This window comes from Aegilops tauschii, chromosome 1 (genome assembly GCF_002575655.3).
Source record: "Aegilops tauschii subsp. strangulata cultivar AL8/78 chromosome 1, Aet v6.0, whole genome shotgun sequence".
Classification (NCBI taxonomy): Eukaryota; Viridiplantae; Streptophyta; class Magnoliopsida; order Poales; family Poaceae; genus Aegilops; species Aegilops tauschii.
The window spans coordinates 320,390,241-320,400,938 of record NC_053035.3 but is presented as its reverse complement, the minus strand read 5'-3'; the positions used below and the strand labels follow the sequence as shown (position 1 = coordinate 320,400,938).

Here is a 10,698-nt window from a genome sequence, read left to right as displayed (position 1 = left end):
GACCATATCACATCACAACATGCCCTGCAAAAACAAGTTAGACGTCCTCTACTTTGTTGTTGCAAGTTTTACGTGGCTGCTACGGGCTTCTAGCAAGAACCATTCTTACCTACGCATCAAAACCACAACGGTATTTATCAAGTTTGCTGTTTTAACCTTCAACAAGGACCGGCCGCAGTCAAATTCGATTCAACTAAAGTTGGAGAAACAGACACCCGCCAGCCACCTTTATGCAAAACTAGTTGCATGTCTATCGGTGGAACCAGTCTCATGAACGTGGTCATGTAAGGTTGGTCCGGGCCGCTTCATCCAACAATGCCGCCGAATCAAAATAAGACATTGGTGGTAAGCAGTATGACGATCACCGCCCACAACTCTTTGTGTTCTACTCGTGCATATCATCTATGCATAGACCTGGCTCGGATGCCACTGTTGGGAAACGTAGCATGCAATTTCAAAAAAAAATCCTACGCTCACGCAATATCTATCTAGGAGATGCATAGCAACGAGTGGGTCCACGTACCCTCGTAGATCGAAAGCGAAAGTGTTTGACAACGCGGTTGATGTAGTCGAACTTCTTCTCGTTCTGACCGATCAAGCACCCAACGTACGACACCTCCGAGTTATGCACACGTTCAACTCGATGACGTCCCTCGAACTCTTGATCTAGCAAAGTGTCGAGGGAGAGTTCCGTCAGCACGACGACGTGGTGACGGTGATGGTGAAGTGATCCGTGCAGGGCTTTGCCTAAGCACTACGTGAATATGACCGGAGGCGTAAACTGTGGAGGGGGCGCCACACACGGCTAGGAATCAATGTTGTGTGTTCTAGCGGTGCCCCCCTCATATATATAGGTTGGAGGGGAGGAGAGGCAGCCAAGGGGGTGCCCCAAGTAGGAGGAATCCTAGTTTGGCGCCTCCCAATTCGGCCTCCTCCCTTCCATATTCATCCGGAGGGAGAAGGAAGGAGGAGGGAGGAGAGAAGGAAGGGGGAGGCCGAATCCCTCCCCTTCCTTTCCCTCTTCTCCTCTTTCCTTCCCCCCATTTCAGCCTACATGGGGCGCACCAGCCCCTAGGGGCTGGTTTGTCCCCTTCTTGGCCCATTAGGCCCATGTAGTTGCCGGGGGATGCCCAGAACCCCTTCCGCTGACCCGATACGTACCCGGTACCCCCAGAACACTTACGGTGTCCGAATATCATCGTCCTATATATGAATCTTGATCTCTCGACCATTTCGAGACTCCTCATCATGTCCGTGATCTCATCCGGGACTCCGAACAACATTCGGTCACCAAATCACATAACTCATATAATACAAAATCGTCATCGAACGTTAAGCGTGCGGACCCTACGGGTTCAAGAACTACGTAGACATGACCGAGACACCTCTCTGGTCAATAACCAACATCAGAACCTGGATGCTCATATTAGTTCCTACGTATTCTACGAAGATCTTTATCGGTCGTACCGCAATGACAACATACGTAATTCCCTTTGTCATGGGTATGTTACTTGCCTGAGATTCGATCGTCGGTATCTTTATACCTAGTTCAATCTCGTTGCCGGAAAGTCTCTTTACTCGTTCTGTAATACATCATCCCGCAACTAACTCATTAGTCACATTGCTTGCAAGGCTTATTATGATGTGCATTACCGAGAGGGCCCAGAGATACCTCTGCGATACTCGGAGTGACAAATCCTAATCTCGATTTATGTCAACCCAACAAACACCTTCGGAGATACCTGTAGAGCATCTTTATAATCACCCAGTTACGTTGTGACGTTTGATAGCACACAAGGTATTCCTCCGGTATCCGGGAGTTGCATAATCTCATAGTCAAAGGAGTATGTATATGCCATGAAAAAAGCAATAGCAATAAAACTTAACGATCATTATGCTAATCTAACAGATTGGTCTTGTCCATCACATCATTCTCCTAATGATGTGACCGCGTTCATCAAATTACAACACATGTCTATGGTTAGGAAACTTAACCATCTTTGATTAACGAGCTAGTCTAATAGAGGCTTACTAGGGACACATTGTTTTGTCTATGTACCCACACATGTATCAAGTTTCCGGTTAATACAATTCTAGCATGGATAATAAACATTTATCATGACATAAGGAAATATAAAATAACAACTTTATTATTGTCTCCAGGGCATATTTCCTTCAAATAGATCTCCAAGAACATCGAGGAGAACATTTTATTGAAGATTAAAAAGAGAGAAGAAGCCATCTAGCTACTGCCTACGGACCCGTAGGTCTGTGGTAAACTACTCACGCATCATCGGAGGGGCGAGGGTGATGATGAATAACCCCTCCGTGATCGTTGACCCCTCCGACAGAGTGCCTGGAAAGGCCCCTACACTGGATCTCGTGGTTCTAGAACTTGCGGCGGCTGGAATTGTATTTCGTGGACCCCCCTAGGTTTTTTGGGATTTTAGAGTATTTATGGAGCCATAGGTCGGTGGAAGGGGTGTCTATGGGCCCCACTACCCACCAGGGCGCGCCTGGGGGCCCTAACGCGCCCTGGTGCCCAGTGGGCCCCACAAGCCCCCTCTGGTGCACTTCTTGGGCCTCCTGGGTGTCTTTTGGGCAGAAAAAGTTCTCTAAAAAGTTTCATGGTATTTGGACTCCGTTTGGTATTGATATTCTGCGAAGTGAAAAACAAGCAAAAAACAGCAACTGACACTAGGCACTATGTCAATAGGTTAATGAGTATAAAACATCCAAGAATGATACTTTAATAACATGGAACAATAAAAAATTATAGATACGTTGGAGACGTATCAGAGGTGGTAAGTATGGAGTGTCAAACTCGCAAGGAGGGAAAGGTAAGATTCACATTCTCTCAGGTTCTATCTTCCACTAATACAACCCTACATACACCAAGAGTTTGCTTTACCTCGGAAGGAAAACTAGAAGTACTTTGTGGGTATAAAATGATAGCTTTGCATGCTAATAAAGAACTTGTAAATAGAAGTTATGTGTTGTTTTGTGAAAAAATAATGACGTAAAGGATAGCGACTGTGGAAAAGTGGTGGTTTGTGGTACGGAATTGTCCCTAGGCAATTGGCAAAGTTACAAGACCGATCGTCATCATTGTAGTTTTATATGTGTTAGAGTGCTACTCTCGCACGAGTTGTTGGGATTCTCCAATAGGAAGGGTGAAGCAGCAAGCAACAAATATTTCCCTCAATTAGAAAATCAAGGTTTATCGAACCACCAGGAGCTTCCAAGCTAAACCAGTCAACACCACCTACACAACAGCACAAAGAAACTTGTCCCCAACACGGCAAGAGCATTGTCAAGCCCCTTGTCTTGCTAATTACATTGTGGAACACAAGTGATAGAGAAAAATACTAGCAAAAGTAGAATGACATAATAGTGACAATTGTGTAGAAGATCTGCTCACACATAATTAGCAAGCCCCTTGTCTTATTCATATCTTATTCACCAATTAACCGTATGACAAAAATAATCTACTCACACATAATAGAGATGTAATAGATCATCGATAAAAATATAACATCAAACACCATGTTCAAGCAAGGGATTACAAAGGTTTGCGAGAGAGTTGACCACTGTATAGAGAGGGAAGGTGATGGAGATGTTGATGGAGACGATGTCGGCGATGATGGTTCGCCCGGCGGCATTCCGGTGCCACCGGAAGAGATGGGTACAGAGACGCCCTCCTTCTTATTCTTCCTTTGCCTTCTCTCGGTGTTCTCATCCTCCCGGGGGCGAGAGCCCCCCCCCTCCTCGCGCGCCCCCAGCAAAATTGGATATTGGAATTTTCTGCCTGTCTCTGTGCGTTGAAATCTCAGAGGTTTCACCGTTTTATCGGCACACGGAGATCCATAAGTCGGAAAACATGAAAATTTTATGGCAATTCCACAACTTCCAGGGCAAGCTACTCTCCAAAAGGTAACCCCAACCGACCTCCACAATTCCCACGCAGGCCCACCACATGGTCAGGGGGTGGTTGCGTGGGGCAAACGGCTAGAGCCCGTGGAGCTCCTCTCCAGATGGGTCCATGTCTCCCGGGTCACTTATTTTCTAAAATAAATCCTTGTAAATCCCCATGTATTTTTGAGCTTCGCAAATATGTGCAGAAAAGTTAAATATATGGTCAAAATTTGACATGAAATATGAAGGAGACTAATAAATCAGGATGCATGTAGTACAATCTATGGTCAAAGTTATACGATATGAAATTAAATTCATAAGACATCTAATTATATTGGTTTCGTATTATGAATGTTGTTATTTTTCTCTATAAAATTGGTCAAACTTTACTAACTTGGGCCCCAGATAAATTTTATATGCAGAGTAAAAATGACCGGGGGAAGTACATGCGTGGTCGATAAAATGAGTGAACCGGATTACTAACATCGGGGGTAGATAATGTCAATGCCATCACCACAACATAACATATGTAGGATTCGCGAACCAACCTGTGGTTGGATGATTAAGAGGACAGTAGCATCCCGAGCCCATATGGTTCAAGTTCTAGACTTGACGCTGGTGCTCGTTTTTTCCTGGATTTATTTCAGGGCTTCCGACGATGTGCAAAGCAGGAGGGAACGTTCCGTCGACTACGAAGACGTATGTGGCAACTTCGTCAATCTCAAGATGATTTGCCGGCTTAGTCTAGGGCATGCGTGTGTTCATAAGGATGAATGTACGTGCGTATGTATGAGCGTATGCATCTATACAGTGTTAAAAAAAACATTTGTAGGACTAAGTAAACAAAACGAAGCAATCGATTGACTTGTATGCAAAGTATAGAACCGACCGCTTTACCAGATTATCGGCTCAACGGTTCAACCCCCCCAGCCTCAGCCAAGGCCTCTCCTGATCCGATCCCCTCCAAACCGAAGGAGCACCGCTCGACCTGTCCACGTGGCGCCCAGTCGCCCCGGGACCCGAGCCAACTCGACATATCGCCAGCCGCCACGTAGCCTCCTCGATACTCACGCCCGTCACGTTCTCCGACCCAATCCAGCCCCCCACGCCGTCGCCTCCTCCGTTAATCCCGCGAAATCGATACGTGCACCCGGCTACGTCCACGCAACCCCCACGCGGACCCGCATGTCAGCGCGCGAAGGAGGTAAGTCTGGGCCCACACGTCGATGAGCGAGGCGTGCGCCACGGGCGATAAGAGGGGCGTGCGGGTTGCCCGCTCGGGCCTGGGCAGTTTGGAGTTTCCGGGAGGTGGGGAGGGGAGAGGAGAGGAGAGGAGGCGTGAGCACTAGGAAAAGGGGGAGGGAGGGTTGGATTTCTTCTTCAGGTTGCGGGATCGCTAACCCAATTCGATTCCACCGCCCCACGCCCGATCGATCCGCGCCGGGTTGCTCACTTTCCCCCTTGATAGGTTCCTCCTGTTGGGGAATTTTTTGTTGTTGAGTCGATTTTGTCCGAGGGTTTCCCGTCGGATCGGAGCGGATCGAGTTCGGAGGAGATGCGAATCCAGGAGCTTCCCGGCGATTGCGATGGCGGAGGCGGGGGCGGAGGGGCGGGGGAGCTGCAGCTGCGTCGGGAAGATGGCGGGGCCGACGGTAGTGAGCTGAAGCTGCGTGGCGAGGAGGGGGGTGTCGCCGCGGCGGGGGAGGAGAAGGGAGAGGGTGCGGGTAGGGTGATCGCGCAGGCGGCTTTCGGTGCGAAGCGTGCGGCGGTTGGCGTCGGCGCTCGGATGCTCTTCTACCCGACGCTGGTGTACAACGTCGTGAGAAACCAATGCGAGTCTCACTTCCACTGGTGGGATCAGGTCGACGAGGTTGGGAAATTTCCATCTCTTTCGATCTCTGTTGTTTTTGATTGGGTTCCCCCTTTTGCGTTCATCTTGTATCGGCTATGGGCTTTCCTGTCTATAATGTAGCTTCTATTGTCTGCCATCGTCGCCGTTTGTTCTGTTCAGGGTCTAGGTCCCTCATGTGCAGAGTGAGTTAAGCTGTTCGTTTAGCTATTGATACGTGGTGCTTATGTCTTGATTACGATCAAGAACCGTGGTTGTATCCCTGGTCCACTGGGGATCAATCCCTACGTTTGATGTCTTGTATATCTCGCTGGAGGTGCAAATTGTGACCTAGTCAATCTTGAAACTCGCCTCTTAAGGCGACGTCTGCTCTGTACTTGGTGTTTTAAAAATACGTTCGATTGTTATTGTAATTTTGGTGGCCATGATTTATTGTAATTTTTGTTACTTTTGCTGCGCAGTTGTTTTAAGTTGGTTTGGAATCATAGATTGTTCTGTTCTGACTGTTCACATTTTTTGTTGGATCAGCATGTGCTGCTGGGTGCTGTTCCATTCCCGAGCGATGTTTTGCGGCTGCAGAAGCTTGGAGTTTGTGGTGTGGTCACACTAAACGAATCATATGAGAGGCTTGTTTCCAAGTCACTGTACGAGGTAATTACATTGCCAACATCTAGTATTTGACTGTTCAAGTTCTTGGATAGGTATTGTTAATTTCAGCCTTATTTGTGAATTTCTTGTATGGACAACAACAGTGTATTTAGCTGTTTGGTGCTCCGGTGATAAGGTCTGGTTGTAAAAGCGAATTGTTTACAGTGGTGAAACCATGCATCCGCTGTTGATGTGGTGTCGGTATCTAGGACTTTAGTGTGACGACTGCCCTACAGTTAACAAGTGAACTGTTGTTTCTCATCTGGGTGTCCACCCATCAGATTGAGTTTTTAAGCTATCCTTCACACACCTTTTTGCCGCTGATGGATCAGTGGTTTGGGGCTTGTTTGGTAGATTGTTATTGTGCTATGCCGGTTCTTGCGGCACATTGAGGAGATACTAGAAGTGCTGCCTTTGCTATACACGAATGGTGGAGTGCCGCTGTTATGGTAGAGAGTTGGTGCAACAAAGTTGCTAATTTAGCATTGAAGAGCTGATATGATCTCGATGGATGGTTTTTGTACATTGTGAACATAGTACATCTGTATTAGTTCACACAAATGCATGTTAACTTCAAGTATAAGAAAGATTGATTTTGCTTTTTTTTGTTTCTTGTTGGGTTACACAATGTTCAATCAAATAGCAGTGGTCTTCTTCACAATCACTACCTTTCTTATTGTATTTGTATGAAGCCGCCAATACCATGTGAGTTAATGATCTTCATTTTAGGCTCATGGGATTGAAAACCTGGTGCTGCCAACTAGAGACTACCTTTATGCGCCGTCATTTGACAACCTTTGCAAGGCTGCTGACTTCATCCACAGTAAGCACGTACTCAAAATATGTCCTTTGTGTTTGAAGGTTCCAGTGTATTATTCGATTGAGATTGTCCTTGTGTGAGCCGATTGCATAGTTTCTGATGTGACACCTTATGCTTGGTTTTGCTTTGTTGTTTGAAGTACACTATAGGTTGTTTGTATTAGTATTTAGAATTGCACCTTGTTCTTTTTCAATTTGTTATGTTCCAGTTGTAGAATAGTCGGTACATGGATTTGCATACTCCAGAAGATCCTATTAGATACGAGAATAGTTGGCGCGTGGATTTGCGTACCCCAGAGGATCCTACTAGATACAAGACCTGTTGTAGACCTGGGTTTTGGGCTTGGAAATTCCTGCCCTTGAATGTCCCGACCTGAGAGGCCAAATATGTGACTTGATATGAAGTCCAGAAAAGCTCAGAATTTGATTATTTTCAGTAAAAAGTTGTGCTGGGTTGCCACCTGTTTGGTGATACATACGTCCGTTTTGGTACTCCATTCTTGTTGTAACAATTCAGTGGTTTCTGTTGTGGTGTCCTATCTCATCCTCCTGTTTTCTTTTTCTTGATTTATTGACTTGAATTGAGTTTTTTGAGAACATCAATGTCACTTCCTCCATTTCATAATATCTATTCTGTTTGATGTTATCTTCATCTTAATGATGGTGACTTGGTGCATGGGTTTATTCATGTTTATTTTTATTTTTTGAAGGAAATGCTTCATGTGGTAAGCTGACTTATGTTCACTGCAAAGCTGGACGGGGACGTAGCACCACCGTTGTTCTTTGCTACTTGGTATATCAGACTATTGATCCTACTAAATGTTGACTGGCTCATAATCAGAATAAGTTTAAGGTGATGACTCTTTAACTCTTTTCTTGTAGGTGCAATACAAACAAATGACACCTGCTGGAGCTTTTGAACATGTTCGGTCATGCAGGCCAAGGGTGTTATTGGCTTCCGCACAATGGAAAGTATGTTGTTGCAAAAACTCTTTTATGTTCTCAAAGCACACAATAGAAGTATTTTAATGGATTCGTAAGCATTATAGCTGGACCAATGGAAGTTTATTTTATTGCAATATATGGATCAGCGGGCGCAGGATACTTTCATCTGTTCCATTCTTTGCCATACATGATGAATTTTCAAATGGAAATGAAAGGGAGGGGGACACCACTGTGTGTAGGATATCGTAACTGGTAGCATATTGGTCGGTTACCGAGTAGGGATTAATCAGCTTACCAGCCTATTAACCGAATTTATCAGTAACCCATTTATCGATATGTTAACTAGGGCCATATCTAATATATCCTAGGCTGGAGCACTTGCTGCAGTAGAAGCTGTAGATTAAATGCACCACATCAGTACATACTTCATAGGAGAGCAGCACAGCAGCAGCAACAGAACAGTGACGGTGGGGGCTGCTTGGGGAGGCGATGGTGTCGGCGGCTGCTAAGGGTGGGGGCGGTGTCTGCTCCTTCATGAGCGGCTAACGTATTGCATGGGTGGCTGTGGGACAAGGGATGGAACAAGCTAAATGTGGGCCAAAATAGCCCAGGCAATTATTTGGCTCAGCAAATAATTCGGTCTGACACTTATCAGACCGATAAATCGTCCACCCAGTTAATTCGGTGGATATGTGGTTTTCGTATCGGCAGGTGGCCGAGGCAGGATTAACTGTCCGATGTGCTGATTAAAATGGCCTATAATTTAAACATTGGTGTGTAGTATACATATGAGAAGTACTCCCTCCGTCCCATAATGTAAGACGTTTTTTGACACTACACTAGTGTTAAAAAACGTCATACATTATGGGACGGAGGGAGTACATTTTTACAAGGGAAAATGCACAGGCCCTGCATGAGATACCAAATAAACAAATCCGACCAAAATCCTCATACGAATCTGTTATCCGGATAATTTCACATCATGTTTTCTACCCTTGATGGTGTATTGATGCACTAAGATAAACAAGTTACCGATGGATTAAGTTAAAGATTGCATCGTGTGTTCTTTTATGGCGAGTTTTTACCATTGCTAGGCGTTAATTGTGCGTTTTGCCACCGCCCAGCTCTTTACTGACCAAAGCGCATGCTTATGCGCAGTTATGCACAGATTAAGCGTAATTATGCGCAATGCGTTTTGCCAACGCCTAGAGCCTAGGCGTGCCTTTTTTAACTATGGTTTTTACTCTAAACCGCGATTAACGTGGTTGTATCTCATGTTCTTGCAGGCTGTCCAGGAATTCTACCAGCTTAGAGTGAAGAAAATTCAGGGCTCCAGTTGCATCGACAGCCCAATCGTTAAAAAGGTTCCATCTCCATCTCCGGTGTTGCTTGCTACTCGGAACCTCATCACTTTTGATGAGAAGACATTCGTGATGGTCTCAGAATCAGACCTTGAAGGGTATAATGCGGATGCCTTGGCAGTTAACGTGGGAAGTGGTTTGTGGGAAATAAGCTTAGTATACCGTGTTCAGTTTGCCAGCCAGGCAGCATTTGCAGGGTTTTCATACCTGTGGTTACAGTGCCGCGCCCACAAGGACACGGAGGCACTCACTGAGAGCATCGGTAGTGAGAGCTGCTCGCTGGAGGCGGAGCAGCCTGCAAACGGCCACCACTGTCTACTTCAAGGTGTCGTGGTTAATCCGTGAATCGCGGAGTTCCTCGGTGTCTTTTTGTCTTGCACCCGTACATATGAAGAGGGCATGCAATGTGAAGCCCCGACTCCAGTCTGCAGCAACCAAGGGGTTCAGTTTCTCGGGTCTGTATATATGTGCTGTAATAAGTTGACTGGTACGTGTACAAAGGTAAATGGATATCGTCTCAAATTGCTAACCTTACTTGCTGAATATGTATATATGTACTATTTTCTTGCCCACTCTGTGTTAGCAATATTTCTTGAGAGTATTCTCCCTGCTTGCTACTTCTTGCCTGCACTTCAAGCAGGAAAGGGGTCAAATATTTGGTAAGCCCGGTTACATTTCCAGTCTGAAGTTTTTGGGTCCGCGGCAAACTGAACTTGAACAATGCATTGATCACATGTGCTTGCGTGCACTGTGTGTGTTTTGCTCAAGGCATTGAAGGAGTGAGTCGCTCCAGAAGCAATAGATTGGCGGCATCTGTTTTTGTGTTGTTCCTAGATGCCCCAAAACAGCAGTGCCATAAAAAAAGCACCGTCATTTAGGGCATTTTGTAGCAGCTCCAGCTGATGCCCTGTATGTGTTTGGTGCCCAAAAGAATTTGTAGTTGCCCTAAATTTTTGCTACAAGTGTTGCATGTCTGCAGCATTGGAAGTTGTTGCTGCAAGAATGAAAAGGCAGCCGCCCGACCTCCCAGTTGAAACTTCCCACCTGCATGTCTGCTACAACTTCCTACCCCTTCTGCTGAGCTATTGCCGATTCTGACCATTTCCCTGCTCATTCGCCAGTCGAAATGGTTGAGACCGTCGGCCACCGAGGTCGATTAGC

At 45.9% G+C, this 10,698-nt stretch overlaps 1 protein-coding gene across 1 annotated transcript; it reads left to right on the top strand.

The window, feature by feature from the left end:
* Window positions 1-5,193: 5,193 nt before the first annotated feature.
* LOC109766706 (phosphatidylglycerophosphate phosphatase PTPMT1) lies at window positions 5,194-10,109 on the top strand. Its single transcript, XM_020325488.4, has 6 exons — window positions 5,194-5,785; window positions 6,293-6,415; window positions 7,142-7,235; window positions 7,942-8,024; window positions 8,114-8,203; window positions 9,463-10,109. Exons 1-6 carry the CDS (start codon window positions 5,471-5,473, stop codon window positions 9,880-9,882), a joined length of 1,125 nt encoding a protein of 374 aa, XP_020181077.1. The 5' UTR covers window positions 5,194-5,470; the 3' UTR covers window positions 9,883-10,109.
* The last annotated feature ends 589 nt before the right edge of the window (window positions 10,110-10,698 follow it).